Source organism: Oncorhynchus gorbuscha, linkage group LG19, assembly GCF_021184085.1.
Source record: "Oncorhynchus gorbuscha isolate QuinsamMale2020 ecotype Even-year linkage group LG19, OgorEven_v1.0, whole genome shotgun sequence".
NCBI classification, from domain to species: Eukaryota; Metazoa; Chordata; class Actinopteri; order Salmoniformes; family Salmonidae; genus Oncorhynchus; species Oncorhynchus gorbuscha.
Genome location: NC_060191.1, coordinates 61933636 through 61954583, shown reverse-complemented (window position 1 = coordinate 61954583; position 20948 = coordinate 61933636). Strand labels below are relative to the sequence as shown.

General features: G+C 43.7%; 1 protein-coding gene across 1 annotated transcript; it reads left to right on the top strand.

The window, feature by feature from the left end:
* Nucleotides 1-10742: 10742 nt before the first annotated feature.
* On the top strand, nucleotides 10743-16282 carry LOC124006353 (inward rectifier potassium channel 13-like). Its single transcript, XM_046316327.1, has 4 exons — nucleotides 10743-11121; nucleotides 14525-14783; nucleotides 15044-15380; nucleotides 15628-16282. The coding sequence occupies exons 2-4, from the start codon at nucleotides 14583-14585 to the stop codon at nucleotides 16200-16202; spliced, it is 1113 nt and encodes a 370-aa protein (XP_046172283.1). The 5' UTR covers nucleotides 10743-11121; nucleotides 14525-14582; the 3' UTR covers nucleotides 16203-16282.
* The last annotated feature ends 4666 nt before the right edge of the window (nucleotides 16283-20948 follow it).

Here is a 20948-nt window from a genome sequence, read left to right as displayed (position 1 = left end):
ACTTTTTTTTGTACATAATGTCTCCGCTATCATTTCCTATGACTGAAAACAGTTTCTGGACATCTACTTCAACTAGTGGGCAGCTCTGTACTTTCTGTTTACTCCAGAGCAGGCTCTAATCCCCAGGACTTGAAAGACCAAGAGGTGGCAAAAGAGTGGCGGGAGCCATGAGACTGCTAAACAAGACTGCTAAACAAGACTGCTAAACAGCTAATCAAACGGCTACCTGGAATATCTGCATTAACACATTTTTACACTACATCTCTTGAACTGACTCTATGCACACACACTGGACTCGACCCACACACTCACACATACTAACACTGAAACTCCAGCACACACATAACATGTGCACACATGCATACTGACACCACACACACACTTTCCCACACGCTGCTGCTAGTACGCTGGGCCAGTGTATTTAGGCCCTTTCCAGAAGAAACCCTAACCCCTCCTCCCTAGGAACAAATGTATTTATAAAGCCCTGTTGTAACGGCATTCCTCCTCTTCTGAGGAGGAGTAGCGAGAAGGATCGGAGGACCAATGCGCAGCATGGTAAGTGTCCATAACGTTTATTTAAAGACATAAACTGAACACTACAAAACAATAAACGTGAAAAGAACAAAACCGAAACAGTACCGTGTGGCAACAAACACTCACACGGAAACAAACACCCACAACTCAAAAGTGAAACCCAGGCTAAGTACGATTCTCAATCAGAGACAACTAACGACACCTGCCTCTGATTGAGAACCATACTAGGCTGAACTCAAAACCCCAACATAGAAAAACACACATAGACTGCCCACCCCAACTCACGCCCTGACCATACTAAATAAAGACAAAACAAAGGAAATAAAGGTCAGAACGTGACACCTATATTTATAAAGCCCTATATTTGTAAAGCAGATGTCACAAAGTGCGTATACCCTAAACAGCAAGAAATGCAGATGTAGAAGCACGGGGTTGAGGAAAAACTCCCATGAAAGGCTAGAACCTAAGTTCTCTTCTGGCTGTGCCCGGTGGAGCTTCTAAGAATACATGGCCATTAAGGCCATATCGTAATAATCACAGTGTTTGTAGAGAGTGCAACAGGTCAGCACCTCGGGAATAAATGTCAGTTGGCTTTTCATAGCCGAGCATTCAGAGGTGATTGAGAGATTGAGACTTTTGGTCTTTCTTTAGTGAAACAATCTCATTTAATTAAAACCTCACCCCCTTAAAATAAAACACCAAAATATATCCTGTACTGCATACATGTACCATACTCACCATGCCCTCTACCCCACTGTCACGGATGCCTCCGGGAACTTTCATCACGCACACCTGACCCCTATTTCCACTGATTAGTATTTGTATATATGTACCCTTTGGTTTCCATGGTCTGGTCGATTATTGTTACTATGTCCGTTGGTGTGTGTGAGTACCTGTGCTGTGTGTTCTGGCTTTCTTGCCATTGTGGATTGCGCAGATGATTACGGGTCTCGTCCCGTGTGTTAATCATTGCGCAGATGATTACGGGTCTCGTCCCGTGTGTTAATCATTGTGCAGATGATTACGGGTCTCGTCCCGTGTGTTAATCATTGTGCAGATGATTAATCGTGTGTTAATCATTGTGCAGATGATTACGGGTCTCGTCCCGTGTGTTAATCATTGCGCAGATGATTACGGGTCTCGTCCCGTGTGTTAATCATTGCGCAGATGATTACGGGTCTCGTCCCGTGTGTTAATCATTGCGCAGATGATTACGGGTCTCGTCCCGTGTGTTAATCATTGTACGCGTGTGTTACTTATTCAAGGTACTCCTCGCATTTTTGTTTGGGCTTCAACCCTGTGTTTTTGTACAGTATTTGTTTGGTCTTCGTATAGCAGTGTGATACCCACGATACAAAACAACACCACAATAACCAAAAACCTCACCACTTCTACAACCGTATATCCTAAACATTTTCCCCAGCTATACAGACACCCCAACACACCATATCTCCTGAAACATCTATACTTTTTATCAGACACCATCCCAACACACCATATCTCCTGAAACATCTGAGCAAACCACACACATTTTTATCTTTTAATAGAACATTATAAACATTCCAACTAAAAACCACTCCCAACCATCCCATTAAATAACAGTAAATGGTCTGTTATCCCCCAGTAAAAACCACTCCCAACCTTGACCCTGTTCCTCCCAACCTTGTTAGACATTCCAAATAGCCAACTTTGCCTGAGCAAACAGAAAGTTCAACAAAACACATTTGGCACCCTCAAACTCTCACACAGAATTACCTGTAAAAACCACTCCCAATTATAAACATCCCAACAGTAAAAACCACCCCAACCTCTCACACAGACATTCCAACAGTAAAAACCACTCCCAACCTCTCACACAGACATTCCAACAGTAAAAACCACTCCCAACCTCTCACACAGACATTCCAACAGTAAAAACCACTCCCAACCTCTCACACAGACATTCCAACAGAGACATTAAAGGCATTAACCTGACGCACACAGAAAACACATGAATCACAATTTCTCTCATAACACAGAAAGGACACCACTGCCCGTTTGCCGGTTCAAACCGTACCAACCAGCTGTTAGTGGCCAGGGTTCCATGTAGAACCCTCCACTGGAGGTCCCCTGACCTATTTGGTACTGGGGGTTTGTAGAGCCCCCTCCACCTAAAACCCACCACACTGTCCGCCCCACATACACCCTGCCACTGATGTGCCTTCACTCCTGTTAGGCTCCTAATGTTCCTCACTTTAATGCAGAGGTTGTAGAGGGCTTTACCTCCCGCCCCTTCAAACTCCCCCAGGCTTGGAGTGTTCAAATCTAACAAGTCATCCTTGCCAGTCCCCAGTCTCTGCCGACACCTGCACTGATGGAAACATTGGTGTATCCTCCCCCTTTGGCCACACAAACACCCCCCTTACCGGCTCAGACAGGGCCTCCTGGACCTCCTCCAGGATTCTCTCCAGCAGCCTAAAAGACGTTATTTCTGTTTGTTGTGCCAGGATTTCCAGGGTTTTCCACCCCTCGTCTCCCAGCAGTCTCAGGTCACCAAGCCTTAGTAAACCCATTGCCATCAGTTGCCTCTGCAGGGTGGCAGACTGAACCGATCTCAAAAGGATGGCTGGATTGTGGAAGACAGGCTCCTCCCACAGCCCAGGCTCCACACCCCCTTCTCGTGTGGGCCTTAGCAGCTGCCAGGTCCTTAGCACTGCAGAGTAAAACCTGCTGTACCCAGCCTCTCCAGCTTCATGAGGAACAATTGCCGGTCCAAACTGAATCAGCCAGCTCTCCTCAGCAGCGTGCACGCTGGTTCCCTCCAGCCAACATCAGTATGGTACAGCAGTCTCTGCACCGCCTTTAGTCAGAAAGCAGACACCCTGCTCTCCAGTTCCACCAGGCCCTGTCCTCCTTTGTGGACGGTCATGTACAACACTGCCGTCCTCAGTTAGTGATGGCCCGACCAGAAAAAAATCCACCAGCTTGTGTTGCAAAATTCACCAGCTTGTGAGCAGACCGGCGGCGGGGTTGAGGACAGCCAGTTTATGCCACAGATTGTTGATTATCAGCACCCTCCCTCTATATGACACTTGGGACAGGAACCACCTCAACCTGGCAGGTCTTGACACCATTGACTGTTACAGCCCCTCCCAGTTCTTTCTGACCCTCCTCTCTGAGTCCAGGTACACCCCCAACATTTTAAGCCCTTCACAACCCCACTGCAAACCCCCTGGAAACAGAGGAGGGGCCCTATCCCCCCATGCCCCACTTAACAGAGCTTTGTTCTTGCCCCAGTTTAGCTTAGCTGACGAAGCTCCCTCATACACCTTCATATCAGTCTCTAGTGCCTTCATATCCTGACCATCACAGAAATGTCATCTGCACACGCCGACAATGCTATGCCTGTCAACACACCCATGCCTGTCCAGCACACTCCCTGCAGTCTCCTGCGTAGCAGGCCAAAAAAGGTTTCAATGGCTAGTGTATATAACTGCCCCGATAGAGCGCATCCTTGTCTAATGCCCCGTCTCACCCAGACTGGCCTACTGAGCCCCCTTCCCACCTTGACCATACATCATGCCCCTGCATACAACATCTTCACACAGGTCAAAACATATTTCCCAAACCCCAAAACAGACATCATATCAAACAGATACTCATTGTCCACTCTATCAAAGGCCTTTATCAAAGTTCACATTAGAACCTCTCGACAAGTCCAACATGTCCCTGATTAAGAACAAATTGTTCATGATTGATCGTCCCAGTACACAATATGTTTGGTCCTTGTGTACTATAGAGTCCAGATGGGACTTCAGTCTGTTAGAGAGGACCTTGTCAAATATCCTATAGTCCGCACAGAGCAATGCCATAGGCCTCCAGTTCTTAAGTTCACACAAGTCCGCTTTTATGGGCAGGAGAGTCAGAGTCAGCCGATGGCAGCTCATCGGCAACTCTCCTACCCCGAAGCATTCACGTAACACACAAAAGAAGTCCAGTCCAATTATTCCCCAGAATTTCTTACAAAACTCCACTGGGGGATATCTGGATTATGGCCTCTGCCAGTTCATGAGTCAACAGAGGAATGTCAATTCCATCCCTCTGTGCCAGAGAGAGCTTAGGGAGTTCTGCAAACAAGACCTGAGCACACATAGGATAACACAGTTCTGCCCTATACAACTCAGTATAATACTCCACAGACCACTCCCACATCTCCCCCACCACAGAGGTCACCTGCCCATCAGACAGCCGTAGACAATGCATACTCTTGGCTTCACCACTCTGTCTTTCCAAAACAAAGAAGAAGGAGCTGGGAGCGTCCATCTCCTTGAGCATGGAGAACCTAGCTCTTACAAGTGCTCCCTTTGCTTTAACCTGGAAAAAACTGCCCAGTTCCCTACGTAATTCAGCTAAATTAGCCTGGAGGCCTACATTGCTTTGCCCCACCATCGCTACCTTCATCTCACTATACAATGCTCGAGTTCCCCCAATACTCTCCTAGCCTCTGAGGATGAGAAAGATGTATGCTGTTGACAGAAAAGCCAAATTTGGACTTTCCCCACATCCCACCATTGACTCAGAGACTCATACTCCTCTAATTGCTGCCTCCACCTTTCGCAAAAAATCTGGAAACGTGAGCAAAAAGTAGCATATTATAAGAGCTTTACATTAAACTTCCAATAGGACGCATGCTGAGGCCCTGGTGAAATAGACAGCCGAGCGATGGTTATGTGGTGATCCGAAAACCCCACTGGGAGAATGGTAGCGCCCAGCAGCCTATTGCTCCGATTCATAGACATGTAAAACCGATCAAGTCGGGCTGCACTCACCCTAGCCCCAAAAACCTTCACCCATGTATACTGTCTTGTGTTTGTATGTTTACTTCTCCCAACATCCACTAGATCGAACTGATTAATGATGTCCCTTAACACTCCCACTGACACTGAATGAGGCTCTTCCCCATTTCTGTCTTTTGCAAAAATCCATTGTTCAGTTCCAGTCCCCGCCGACCACCAGCGTCTCCTCAGGCACAACCTGTGAGAGTTCCTGTCTAAGACACCCAAATAGAAACCCTCTCTCTCTCCCTGTGTTAGGCACATACAAATGTATTAAGACAAAACCCATGTTGTTAATTTCTGCTTTTACAACAAGCAGCCTACCCCTACACACCTCTTTTGACGAGCACATTTTTACAGACAGACCGGTACAAAAAGGACTGCCATCCCTGCACTAAAATTTGTCCCATATAGCTCAACACACTTGCCCCTTTCCACCAGAGCCCCCAATCAACTTCATTCACCACATCACTATGCGTCTCCTGCAGAAACAACACTTGTACTTTTTGTTTTTGTTTTACATATTCACCCAACACACTCCTCTTTTCACATCTCTGACGTCGTTTATATTAAGTGAACCTACCCAAAGAGTCTCCATAAAAAGTGGGTGAAAAGCCAGTGTCATGACTGTCCTGATCAGGTCAGGTTACAGGAGACCACAACCCTACAGATTATCTCTTAACCCCAACAGAGGAGGAGAGATCTAGGGGTCTGAAGATGTGGGGGTTTTATGACCCCTCACGCCCCTGGTAAATCTCAGGCCACAGACAAATTCCTTTGTCCTGTTACTATGGAGAACCAGCCTCAGAACATTAAACATGAAATAAAGGGACTTTGGAACAATGGTTTCCATCAGCCACAATGGTGGTCATGACAATAGATGGAATATGAAAATGTATGTCATTTTTGTTTTGTTATTAAAGGTTAATAGATGACGTTATTACGAAAACATTGTAACGTGAAGAGTTTTCCTAGTATATGTTTGATGTTTACACATTGTACGTTGTATGAAAAATATCCAAATCAAAGAGAATGTTTTGGGAAAGATGAAATGTGAAGTTAGTTGTCTAAAATTGGATTTGTGTCAAATCTAGACCTTGCCCTCATAACTTGGTACGCCCAGAGAGTTGCTCTTAAGGCGGTTAGTAAAGAATTTACAGACAAGACTACGTGACCCAAGCTGCAGCCAAGGTCTAAAAAGTCAACGAACCCAGAACGCAACACAAGTTTGAAGACAAAGAAATCTTTTTCTACCCAAGCTACAGATGAGTAGTTATGTCTAAGCGGGTGAATTCAAGTCGAACTACCTAGCCTCCATCTCCCATCGAATTGAGGTATCTACACTGTTTCATTCCAACGCTGTGAGCACTGAGCTACAGAACTGTCTGTCCCCTGAAGACTCCTTCAGAGCAAGGGTGAGGGAACAGACTCCTAAGCCAAAAGTACACTCACATCGTGAGGACGACCTGAGAGGTGCGACGGAGAAGTGCGTCATCGAGCAGCCTGAATGATCTACGCGGAGAATCCACAGAGAACTTCCCCACGTAATTACATCATTATATTCTGACCCATAAGAGCGGCAGTTTGGGGCAAGGCTAGGGTTTGAAATCCCCATTTTGGATAACACGCACCATAGTGTGTTGGCCCGTTATAAGTTCTAATCAATAGCCTATAATGTTTTTGTCTATGTGTATCTTTTTTCATCATTTTAGCTATTTAGTAAATATTTAACTAAGTTTGGTGTGGTATGAACTCATTGGTGAGACCCGGGGCCGTGCAGATTCACGGATTATACGACGTTCAGAACGAGATTGTAGAGGTAACTGGTTAATTAGCGGCTGTTGTAAAATCGATATTCTGATATTCTTTGAGTTAATTTGGGAAATAGAAACTCAATAAAAATCTACTTTTCCCATGGTGCCCCAGGTTAACTTCTTGCGTCGAGCCAACCCGGATCCGGGATCATGACTACAGCCTCAAGCTCATTACCATAACGCAACGTTAACTATTCATGAAAATCGCAAATTAAATTAAATCAATATGCTAGCTCTCAAGCTTAGCCTTTTGTTAACTTGTCATCACTGTCATCTCAGATTTTCAAAAATATGCTACTCAACCATAGCAAACTAGCATTTAGCATTTAGCATTTAGCGTTAGCATTTAGCATTAGCATTTAGCGTTAGCATTAGCAGGCAACATTTTCACAAAAACCAGCAAAAACATTCAATAAATCATTTACCTTTGAAGAACTTCGGATGTTGTCAATGAGGAGACTCTCAGTTAGATAGCAAATGGTCAGTTTTCCTGAAAGATTAGTTGTGCAGGAGAAATCGGTCCGTTTTCTGCGTCATGTTCGGTCCATTTTCTGAGTCAATCACCACCTTCCGGAGACACCTGAAACCCCACCTCTTTAAGGAATACCTAGGATAGGATAAGTATCCCTCTCAACCCCCCCCCTTTAAGATTTAGATGCACTATTGTAAAGGGACTGTTCCACTCGATGTCATAAGGTGAATGCACCAATTTGTAAGTCGCTCTGGATAAGAGCGTCTGCTAAATGACTTAAATGTAAATGTAAAATGTAAATGTTTGGCTACCAAAAAAAAAAGAAAATTCATTCATCCAAACGCCAAACTTTCTTCCACATTAACTCCATAATATCGACTGAAACATGGTAAACGTTGTTTAGAATCAATCCTCAAGGTGTTTTTCACATATCTCTTCATGATATATCATTCCTGGAAGTCTCCTCTCTGTCTCAATCACATGGATGAATGCGAGCAGCTTGGAGATTACGCAACAATATCAACAAAGAACACCGGGCGGACCCCTGGTAAATGTAGTCTCTTATGGCCAATCTTCCAATGATATGCCTACAAATACGTCACAATGCTGCAGACAACTGGGAGAAACGATAGAAAGGGCAGGCTAATTCGTGGCGCTTTCACAGCCATATAAGGAGACAATGGAAAACAGAGCCTGTTTGAAGTTGCATCTTGGTTTCGCCTGTAAGATCAGTTCTGGGACACCCACAGATAATATATTTGCAGTTTTGAAAACGTCAGAGTGTTTTCTTTCCAAAGCTGGCAATTATATGCATAGTCGAGCATCTTTTTGTGACAAAATATTGCGCTTAAAACGGGCACGTTTTTTAATCCAATAATGAAATAGCGCCCCCCTAGCTTCAACTGGTTAATGAGTTAATAATTGCTTGATTCAGTTAATCACGCAATTAGAAACTTTTAATCATTCGATGAACAACAGTCGTCACATTAACTAATACAATGTCACAACACCAGAAAAGAAAGAGACCAATAGTAAAGCTCAAAAAGCCACAGTGCCAGAAAGAAACTATTCATCTAAACAGCGTCTGAAGGTAGACCTTTACACACTGTTGTGACACACTTCTTCAACCTAAACCGTTTCCTGGCCTGGGGGTAGGTTTATGACAGTCATAAATACCTCGCCCCCCCCCTTTTTCCTCTCTCTACCCTACTGATGTGACTATTGAAAATCAGAACATCAGAAGGTGGGGGGAAATGAACCATATTTTGGTAATCCGACCAGTTGAACATATGCTTTGGTACTTAATGAATATGATGTCAGTTCGGTTGTCATCTGAGACATTCTCATCAATGATAGGATGACATAAACGGTACAGTGGAAAGTCTACACATTATAGTTTCACGTCAGATTCACATGGAATTTTTGTGTAATTTAAATGTTTGAATATAAAATTATTGGTGAAAAGATTAAATGTAATTTTAGCTACCAAATGAGAGAATTAGGTTTTCATAAGGTTAGGGCTCTGCTCAATCAGTGGCCCGCCCCTGTGAAGAGACATGGGTTATAAAACTATGAAAACACACACTTCTCCCTCCACTATATAAGCCTTGATGAAAATGTAACCTCCTGTTCCGAGGATGTGTGGACGATGGTCCATACGTTAAAAAGGACTAGCAGGTCAACTACAGAACTAAGCCAACCTCAGCGTGAGCTTTGGGTGTGAATGGTATGAACTTTGAACTCTTATTTACTAAAGAAATGAGACATCCTAGCCATTGAGTTAGCAACAGCAGCTAAAAACGTGGGCTAGGAAAGGACAGACAGAGTATCCCGCCTACCACCCAAAGACGACACTACAACGTTTCCCGTTCACCACCAGAGACACTCTTCAAAGGACAAGACTCTGTCCCATAAAATGAGGTGGAAACTGAGCTGGACTTCCTAACCTCCTGCCAAATGTATGAACATATTAGAGACATGCACAAAGAATTTGAAAACAAACCAAATTTGGATAAACTCCCATATCTACTGGGTGAAATACCAGTGTGCCATCACAGCAGCAAGATTTGTGACCTGTTGCCACAAGAAAAGGGCAACCAGTGAAGAATAAACACCATTGTAAATACAACCCATATTTATGTGTATTTATTTTCCCTTTTGTACTTTAACTATGTGCACATCGTTACAACACTATATATAGACAAAATCTGAGATTTGAAATGTCTTTATTATTTTGGAACTTCTAGTAGTGTAATGTTTACTGTTCATTTTTGTTTATTTCACTTTTGTTTATTATCTACTTCACTTGCTTTGTCAATGTAAACACATGTTTCCCATGCAATAAAAAGTCCATGAGAGAGAGAGAGAGAGAGAGAGAGAGAGAGAGAGAGAGAGAGAGAGAGAGAGAGAGAGAGAGAGAGAGAGAGAGAGAGAGAGAGACAAGAGTTCACACAAGAGAATTACACCAGATAGGACAGGAGAATTACACCAGATAGGACAGGAGAATTACACCAGATAGGACAGATTGACCCTAGCCCCGAGCACATAGACTATTGCAGCATAGATACATACTGGAGGCTGAGACAGGGAGGTTCGGGGGACACTATGACTCTGTCCGACGATACCCCCGGACAAGGCCAATCAGGCAAGATATAGCCCCACCCATTTTGCCAAGTCTCTTTCGTTGAACTTTTTGAACTTCTGCAACATTTCAAACTTTAGCAACAGAAAGGCTTTATTAAAGAGTGAGGGTAGATAGTGATGTGAAGGTAGATTTTACAATGGAACAATCAATCCTTCTCTCTCTCTCTCTCTCTCTCTCTCTCTCTCTCTCTCTCTCTCTCTCTCTCTCTCTCTCTCTCTCTCTCTCTCTCTCTCTCTCTCTCTCTCTCTCTCTCTCTCTCTCTCTCTCACACACACACACACACACACACACACACACACACACACACACACACACACACACACACACACACACACACACACACACACACACACACACACACACAAAGACACCCTGTTGTCACACTCCCCCTCCAGAGCCTTTCTCTCATCATCATTCCTATACTAATTTACTCCTACCAACCACAGGACTCAGAGGAGCTACAACTGGCCCTGTCAATGAACTGTGACAAGGTGTTGTTCTTTGGGTTATTCTCCTCCCTCTCTCGCCTTCCGGGAACACTAATTGGCCACATGCAGAGTAATGTGACCAATCGAATCATCCTCGGCAGAGAGCCGGAGCTGCAGATCGGAAGAGCAGAGCGTTGGGCTCAGTCCGGCTCCCACGCCGAAGAGTTCCTGGGGTGACACTATCTTTTCCTTCCTTTACCTTGGGAATACCTCTGGATTTACCCCCCATCTTCTCATCCCACGGATTTGGTGGATTTCCCGCCCCTGGCCTCGCCTCCTGCCCGCCCTCGGATCAGCGCTCGGGTGAAAAGGGCACCATCAGACGGGTGATCGCTGGCCCTGGTGCTATACTACGGTGAGTAACCTTACGGATGGACTGGGAGTCAGACGACACAGGCCACTGAGAGGAAGAGAGAGAGGGTGATACGAGACTGTGTGTGAGAGAGACAAAGAGACAGGGAGAGAGACACAGTGGCAGAGAGAGAGACAGACATCGATGGAGAGACAGATTGAGAGAGAGGGAGAGGGAGACAGAGAGACAGAGAGGGAGACAGACAGGGAGACAGAGAGGGAGACAGAGACAGACAGAGATGGAGACAGAGAGAGAAAGAGTGAGAGAGAGAGACATTGATAGAGAGACAGAGTGAGCGACAGGGAGAGACAGAAAGAGAGACAGACAGAGAGACAAAGAGAGATACAGACAGAGAGACAGAGAGGGATACAGAGAGAGAGTCAGACAGCGAGACAGAGAGTGACACAGCGTTAGAGACAGAGAGGGAGACAGAGAGATGAGACTATGGTGCATCACAACAGAAAAAGCTGTCAAATCTGTCCCAAAAAAGTTAGACTTTCAAATTCAAATTGCAAGATTGAGTTTGTGCAACATTATTGAACAATGTGCAAGGAATTGACCAGCCGAATCACCCAGGCCAGCAAAACTTAACCAAGACTGTGTCTACTGTCAATCATGTACATGTAAATGAATACATAAACACAGCTTGTACCCTCGGAGACCCTAGACTGAAGAAGTCAAATAACAGGTCAACTTTTTCCAGCTTGAAGTAACAAAATGGGTGTTTCTTTTCATTTTTAACACGTTAGATATAGGCCTAAGTAGGACAAAGGGAGGTCAACTTGCACAACCTGTCTTACTCTGTTTCATAACCACAGAGAAAGCATTTACAGGATGTATCTATAATATAACTGAGTCTATAACTGTTTAGCTCCAGGTGGTTATCAGGTTCTCTCCTCTTGTACTCATTGGATCTCTATGGGGATGGGGGTAAAGCTGTACGTTAGAGGGAGACCCTGTTAACCATCTGGAGCTAAACAGTTATAGACTCAGTTATATTATAGATAAATCCTGTAAATGCTTTCTCTGTGGTTATGAAACAGAGGTGGACAGGTTGTAGTATTAAACTTCAACATATGTAAGATGCGGTAATCAACACCAGTGGAGGCTAGTGGAGGGATAAAACAGAGGACAAGTAAAACAGCCTCCTCCTACATATACCTATACCCCCTTCAACTTTGGCACCTAAGACAAACACTCAATAACATGCTGGTAATGTATTATCTACAATGACCGTATCCGCTGGAAAATGACAAACTCTCCTGCACCGCACTTCGCAGTGATAGATGGCCCTCTGATGAGTGTATCATTGTTGGCTAAACTAAGCTATAGCTTAGGGAGCAATGTAGCCAAGCTATCTCCAACCAACGACCCCAAACCACAACCTCAAACTATCCCAGCAGCCACTGAGCCTCCTCATCCATCCACAGAGAGAGCCCACAGAAAGAGTGCTGTTATTAGCATCATCTAATAGCCGCCACTATCCCACACACGTACTGAGGAGAAAATGGCCGCCAGGCCCAACAGACTGTGGGGGACATTGGCGATTTGTAACCACTGTGTGTGTGTGTTTTTGCCTCCCCTGCACGCCGCATGCCCCTCATGTGACGGCCTCTCTGATGGCCTCTCTCAAGCTGGCATCCCCCCACCTCAGGACAATGAAGCACTTCTTACTGCACTAACACATAGCCATGCTTACCCATTACCCTATATTGTTTCTGTAATAACAGTCCCATGCTTGGCCTAGAGAACAGAAGTGGTAGCTAGCAGCAAGCCACTGCAGCCTGACTTGTTAGCCCGTGCCAGTGATTATTTCTGACCAGTGGTGTAAAGTACTTGAATGTACCACTTAAGTCATTTTTTTTTCTATCTGTACTTAACTCTTTATATTTTTGACAACTTTGACTTTTACTTCACTACATTCCAAAAGAAAATGATGTACATTTTAGTCCATACATTTTCCCTGACACCCAAAAGTACTCATTACATTTTGAATGCTTAGCAGGACAGGAAAATGGTCTAATTCACTCACTTATTAAGAGAACATCCCTGGTGATCCCTGCCTCTGATCTGGAAGACTCACTAAACACACGTTTTATTTATAAATGATTGGAGCCCCTGGCTTTCCCTGCTTGGCTTTATATAAGGAATTGAAAAATATTATATTTTAGCAATTACATTTACTTTTGACACTTAAGTATATTTAAAACCAAATACTTTTAGACTTTTACTCAAGTATTATTTTACTAGGTGATATTCACTTTTACTTGAGTCATTTTCTATGAAGGTACCTTTACTTTTACTCAAGTATGACAAATGGGTACTTTTTCCACCACTGGTTCTGACTGTAACGAATCTGTAATTGAATTAGCCAACATAAGTGCCTCAATATTCCCCAATTTTGTTGATGAATAAAACTCCTTAGAAACATAGAGTTACTCCAGTGAGATTCCCACGACTTTTGTGACTGCCCTCGTGTGTAGTCAAGGCTCAGGGCTCATTTTTACTACCGAGTGTAATTGTATGCATCTAATACACAGAAAAGAACAACAACACAATTTCCCAGCTGATTTTCTACTTCGTTAGCTGTACAAACATTGCACAGCTTTTGACAATTACATTTATGTAAGTGTGTTATTGAAGTTATTCAACAGAATAACTTTGTTAGCTGTATATTCCATTTATACTTACAGACAGTATATGGTGCACAATTTACGGGCTAAAGTTATAAACAGGAGCCATTTTTAGCCATGCATCCCTATAAGTCATTCTGGTCCATGATGTGAGTTAGATACAGCACTTTAAATAATTGTTTGTAAAATGTATGTGCAATGTTTTCTCAGCTCATCTCTTGCAGCTAGCAAATACTGTACATACACAATGCAAACAAGAGACTTCATGGGTTCATAAAAAACATCTTTAATCTCACAGAATAACATATATTTTCATATATACCTCAAACATCATCACACTGTAAAAACGTCCCATCATATAGTCTACAGTCAGTACATGAGGAGGGTGTATGTTATTTATCACAGTGATCATCCATAAAGCATTCTAACATGTTGCTGAACAAGACTAGAGAACAGATGGGAGAGAGAAGTCCCAGTCTGGTACTGTAGTGATTGTTACTGAGTCTGTTCCTCCAAGATTAAACTCACCACATTCCTGCTCTGCATGTCGCTGTGTTCCACTGACAGATACCCCACTGAGCACATCTCTAATCACCTGCAACAACATTCTAGACGTTTCTGGAAGTTTCTGTCTCTCTCTGTCTGTCCCCCTATGTACATAACTAACTACATAACAATGTCAAAGTGGATTTGTAAAGTCAAAGTTGTCCATGTTTACAAAGTTATAATAAACGGTCTACTATGATTCTTGGCATGACTGTCCTTGTTTCCAGATACCTTCATCCTGACCTGCCCACTCGCCTGCCCTCGACCCCTCACCTCCCTGTAACCATGACGACCAAAACAACCAATGTCCTGGACGGGAACAAGGTCTCCTCCTCCCCTCTCCTGTTGTCCACATCATCCCCGTCCTACCTGTCTTGCCAGCGCCTAGTGACCAAGGACGGTCACTGCGCCCTGCGGTCCTCCCCTCCCTCCCCTGGCCTGTGGCCCTCCTGGGCATCTGCCTCTGCCTGGCTGCTAGCCCTACAGGTAAAATAAATGAGTTGACACACACACAATAGTTGAAGAGGTGCTGCTGACTAAACAGAAATGTAAACGTAACATAAAAGGTTACACACAGACACTCTATGGGACAGTTTTGCAGACATAGATTAAGACTAGCCTTGAATTTAAACTCTCAATTGAGAATATCCATTGAACTTGATTATAAGACCAGGATCAGGCTTTATCTCTGTCTGGGAAACCAGCAATAATTGAATGGGTATATACACCCTGGCTCTCCCCTGCAGGACCTGTGGGGGGCAGTGGTGTGCCTGCGCTGGCGCTGGGTCCTCTTGGCCTTCTGCACCTCCTTCGTGGCCCACTGGCTGCTGTTCGCCTGCCTGTGGTACCTACTGGCCCACCTCAATGGAGACCTGGCGGTGGAGGACCACGATGCTCCTCCAGAGGGACACGTAGTGTGTGTCAAATACATCACCAGCTTCACCGCAGCCTTCTCCTTCTCCCTGGAGACCCAGCTGACCATAGGGTACGGCACCATGTTCCCCAGTGGGGACTGTCCCAGCGCTATAGCCCTGCTGGCAGTTCAGATGCTGCTGGGGCTCATGCTGGAAGCTTTCATCACAGGTACTTTCTAATGGAGAGGAGCACTTCTCTTTCTCAGGTTGTTGTTGTCCGTTTCATTGCTGAGGGTACAGCTGTTTGGTGTTCTTCATCTTGCATTTTTTTTCTTATTCTATTATTTTAATTTCTTGTTAATACTCAATCTGTTTTACCTGGGTCTCTAGAGATTAAAAAAAACAACACAACATACATATTTCTGAGGAAAACTACTGATATCTACATTTTCTCTCTCTCCCTTCCCCACTCTCAGGTGCGTTTGTGGCTAAGATCGCCCGTCCCCAGAAGCGTGCGGGGGCCATTCAGTTCAGCCCCCAGGCGTTGGTAGGTCAGCACCAGGGCCAGCCCTGCCTCATGTTCCGGGCCACCAACCTTCTGCGACGCCCCCTGGTGGACGTGGAGATCAGTGCCGTGCTGTACGAACAGAGAGACAACCAAGTCCTGCACCAGACCAACCTGGACTTCCAGCTGGACCGGCTGGGCCCACGCCCCTGCCCCTTCTTCATCTTCCCCCTCACCTTCTACCACGTCCTGGACCGCCACAGCCCCCTTTACCCAGCACTGCGTGAGGGCAGCGCCAGCCATTTTGAGCTAGTGGTGTTTCTCTCCGCCTCCCAGGAGGGCACGGGTGATGCCTGCCAGAAGAGGACGTCCTACCTGCGCCAGGAGATCCAGTTTGAGCGGCGCTTTGTGCCCGCTGTGGGGTTGGACAAGCAAGGCAGGTACCAGGTGAGCAGTCAGCACTTTGGCATTGCCCACTGCAATGAGCCTCTGGACAAGGAGTGTGTGGTGCAAATCAACGGGGATGGGAGTGACAGGATGGAGTAAGGGTGGGGAAGGAGGAGGGTGGAAGGGAAGGATGGGCAGGAAGAAAGCGAGAATGAGGTATGAGAGAAGGGGAAGAGGGTAATAGGGACAGAGAGTAACGTGGGATGGGTGGGTTCCGGGGTTTAGAATATCTATATATATATATAGTACCAGTCAAAAGGTTGGGCACACTTACTCATTCAATGGTTTTTCTTTATTTGTACTATTTTCTATATTGTAGAATAATAGTGAAGACATCAAAACTATGAAATAACACACAGAATCAAAATATATTTTATATTTGAGATTCTTCAAAGTAGCCACCCTTTGCCTTGATGACAGCTTTTCACAGTCTTGGCAAAGAGAAATGACAGTGCATCATTACTTTAAGACAAGTCAATTCTGAAAATGTCAAGAACTGTGAAGGTTTCATCAAGTGCAGTCGCAAAAACCATCAAGCGCTATGATGAAACTGGCTCTCATGAGGACCGCCACAGGAAAGGAAGACCCAGAGTTACCTCTGCTGCAGAGAATACGTTCATTAGAGTTAACAGCCTCAGAAATTGCAGCACAAATAAATGCTTCACAGAGTTCAAGTAACAGACACATCTCCAGATCAACTGTTGAGAGGAGACTGCGTGAATCAGTCCTTCATGGTCAAATTGCTGCAAAGAAACCACTACTAAAGGACACCAATAATAAGAAGAGACATGCTTGGGCCAAGAAATGCGATCAATGGACATTAACCCAGTGGAAATCTGTCCAAATTTCAGATTTTTGGTTCCAACCTCTGTGTCTTTGTGAGATGCAGGTGAACGGATGATCTCTGCATGTGAGGTGTGATGGTGTGGAGGTGCTTTGCTGGTGACAGTGTCTGAGATTCATTTAGAATTCAAGGCACACTTAACTAGCATGGCCATTGCAGCATTCTGCAGCGATACGCCATCCCATCTGGTTTGCACTTAGTGGGACTATCATTTGTTTTTCAACAGGACAATGACCCAACACACCTACAGCCTGTGTAAAGGATATTTGACTAAGAAGGAGAGTGATGGAGTGGTGCATCAGATGACCTGCCTTCCACAATCACCCGACCTCAACCCAATTGAGATGGTTTGGGATGAGTTGGACAGCAGACTGAAGGAAAAGCAGCCACCAAGTGCTCAGCCTGTATGGGAACTCCTTCAAGACAGTCTGAAAATCATTCCAAGTGAAGCTGGTTAAGAGAATTCCAAGAATGTGAAAAGCTGTCATCAATGCAAAGGGTGGGTACTTTGAATAATTTAAAATATAAAATATATTTTGATTTGTTTAAACACCTTTTTGGTGACAACATGATCCATATGTGTTATTTTATAGTTTTGAGTATAGTTTTGAAACCTGTCCCTTCCCTATTGTTCTACAATGTAGAAATGTGTAAGAAATTAAGAAAAACCCTTCAATGGGTAGGTGTGTCCAAACTTTTAATTGGTACTGTATAGTAACACAGGGATAGAGATAGGGGCGGAAAATTGTGGGTTAGGGGCAAAATGGGAGGGACAGGTTTCTATGGCTCTGCTACCTGGTTAAGCAACCATCCATATCAAAGGGCATTTATCCAGTCGATTGAAGATCACTAAATTGTAGAGCATGTTCTAGTTACCTGTGATCTCTAGAACCAACAGGCACATTCACTGCCATGAAGGATGATATTCCACAATCAATAACACCGTGCTGCTATGGGATACACTCTGGCTGCATTTACACAGAGCTTATCTGATTGGACAAAATCACAACTTGTCATAAAATATATATATAGTTTGGACACACCTACACATTCAATGGTATTTCTTTATTTTTACCATTTTCTACATTGTAAAATAATAGTGAAAATATTTTATTTTAGATTTGAGTGTGCAAAGCTTTCATCAAGGCAAAGGGAGGCTACTTTGAAGATTCTCAAATGTAAAATGTATTTTGATTTGTTTAACACTTTTTTGGTTACTACAGGATTCCAAATGTGTTATTTCATAGTTTTGATGTCTTCACTATTACTCTACAATGTAGAATTCAAACCTTTGAATGAGTAAGTGTGTCCAATCTTTTGACTGGTACAGTATATATATCAGAATTTGACTGTCTGTGTAAACGCAGCCTCTGTAGTCTAGAGGAGCCTACTTTGAAAGGTGACAACTCAATGTCTTCAATCATTTTAAACTGAGGTATATAATATTGAACTGTCAGAAATTTCAGTCATGCATTAGAAAATATCAGTTGATTTAACTGAAAATATATTAGATTACTGCCTTAAATGTTTATAAAAAGTCTTCACTGAAATCAGTGTGCCTATTTACACCAAATATTAGCCAAAGATTAAATGTAATAATTTGTTATACATTGATTCCACATGTTCAATATGTAAAATGCTATGACTCTAGATTGAGCACTTTAGTGATAGGTTAAAGGTTTGGAGAACGATGTCAGTAGATCATCTTTATGTTTTCCCTTTGAATTTCTGTAAAGACCAAAATCACTATTACATCATGCATGTATGCATGAGTCAACAGCAAACCGCAAAGATTAAAAAGAAAATGGAAATAATGTTATGGGAAGCCCTGATTTTCAGAGATAAAATCTTATTGTAACATAATACATGTTCCAATGGCTTGTACAGTGTACATTACATGAAATAAAATAATATTTTCTGAACAATTCAAATGGAGAAACATTACTTGTTCATACTTTCTCATACTTCATTTCACAGGTTCTCTCACAATAACACAATATTATATACACATTGATTGTGGATGGCAATTGGCTACAAAATGTAATCCTGTATGACCGTGGTATTACAGCTGGGTGTGTACGGTACGACACCAAGTCAGCCTCGCTATCATGCTGCCTCCTGTTAGTACAGTGCATTCGGGAAGTATTCAGACCCCTTGACTTTTTCCAAATGTTCTTGCATTGCAGCCTTATTCTAAAACTTTATTGGAGTCCACCTGTGGTATATTCAATTGATTGGACATGATTTGTAAAAGGCCTGTCTATATAAGGTCCCACAGTTGACAGTGCATGTCAGAACAAAAACAAGCCATGAGGTCAAAGGAATTGTAGGTAGAGCCCCGAGACAGATCTGAGGAAGGGTACCAAAACATTTCTGTAGCATGGAAGATCCCCAAGAACACAGTGGCCTCCATCATTCTTAAATGGAAGAATGTTTGGAACCACCAAGACTCTTCCTGGAGCCGGCCGCCCGGCCAAACTGAGCAATCTGGGGAGAAGGGCCTTGGTCAGGAAGGTGACCAAGAACCTGATGGTTACTCTAACAGAGCTCCAGAGTTCCTCTGTGGAGATGGGAGAACCTTCCAGAATGACAACCTTCTCTGCAGCACTCCACCAATTAGGCCTTTATGGGAAAGTAGTCAGATGGAAGCCACTTCTCAGCTAAAGGCACATGCCAGCCCACTTGGAGTTTGTCAAAAGGCTCCTAAAGGACACTCAGACCATGAGAAACACATTTTCTGGTCTGATGAAACCAAGATTGAACAATTTGGAGGAAACCGGCATTATCCCTACAGAGTGACAGTGGTAGTGGCAGCATCATGCTGTGGGGATGTTTTCAGCGGCAGGGACTGGGAGACCAATCAGAGATGAGGGAAAGATGAACGCAGCAAATTACAGAGAGATCCTTGATGAAAACCTGCTCCAGAGTGCTCAGTATATCGGTCACACCCTGACCATAGTTTGCTTTGTATGTTTCTATGTTTTGGTTGGTCAGGGTGTGATCTGAGTGGGCATTCTATGTTGGATGTCTTGTTTGCTTATTTCTAGGTCTGGCCTGATATGGTTCTCAATCAGAGGCAGGTGTTAGTCATGGTCTCTGATTGGGAACCATATTTAGGTAGCCTGGGTTTCACTGTGTGTTTGTGGGTGATTGTTCCTGTCTCTGTGTTTTGCACCAGATAGGGCTGTTTTTGGTTTTCCACGTTTATTGTTTTTGTTAGTTTATTCATGTCTAGTGTCTTTATTAAAAAACATGAATAACCACCACGCTGCGATTTGGTCCGCCTCTACTTCACCTAAGGAAAACCCTTACAATATCAGACTGGGGACAAATGTTCACCTTCCAACAGGACAACGAACCTAAGCACACAGTCAAGACAACGCAGGAGTGAATTCAGGACAATTCTCTGAATGTCCTTGAGTGACCCAGACAGAGCTCGGACTTGAACCCGATCAAGCATCTCTGGAGAGACCTGAAAATAGTTGCAGCGACGCTCCCCATCCAACCTGACAGAGCTTGAGAGGATCTGCAGAGAGCAATGGGAGACTCTCCAAATACAGGTGTGCCAAGCTTGAAGTGTCATACTCAAGATGACCCGAGGCTTTAATCACTGCCAAAGGTGCTTCAACAAAGCACTGAGTAAAAGGTCTGAATACTTAAATGTGATATTTCAGTTGTTTTTTTTATTCTAAATTTCCAAAAATGTCTAAAAAAACTGTTTTTAGTTTGTCATTGTAGAGTATTGTGTGTAGATTAAATTCTAAAAAGTTTAATCAATTTTAGAATAAAGCTGTAATGTAACAAAATGTGGAAAAAGTCCAGGGGTCTGAATACTTTCCAAATGCATCAAGTCAGCCTCCTGTCTTTCCTCACCAGTACTGTATCACAGCTGTTTGAAACTGACCAGACCAGCAAATCAGATCACTAGAATACACACATTATTGAGAAAGCAGACAGAATGTGATTACCATTGTTTTATTTATGGAAAAATACAATTCATC

Excerpts from the sequence above, each read along its gene's own strand:
- LOC124006353 (XM_046316327.1), top strand. The coding sequence starts at position 14,583 with ATGACGACCAAAACAACCAATGTCCTGGACGGGAACAAGGTCTCCTCC. Across the intron at positions 14,784-15,043 it reads CCTGGCTGCTAGCCCTACAG|GACCTGTGGGGGGCAGTGGT; the intron begins GTAAAATAAATG and ends TCTCCCCTGCAG. Across the intron at positions 15,381-15,627 it reads GCTGGAAGCTTTCATCACAG|GTGCGTTTGTGGCTAAGATC; the intron begins GTACTTTCTAAT and ends CCCCACTCTCAG.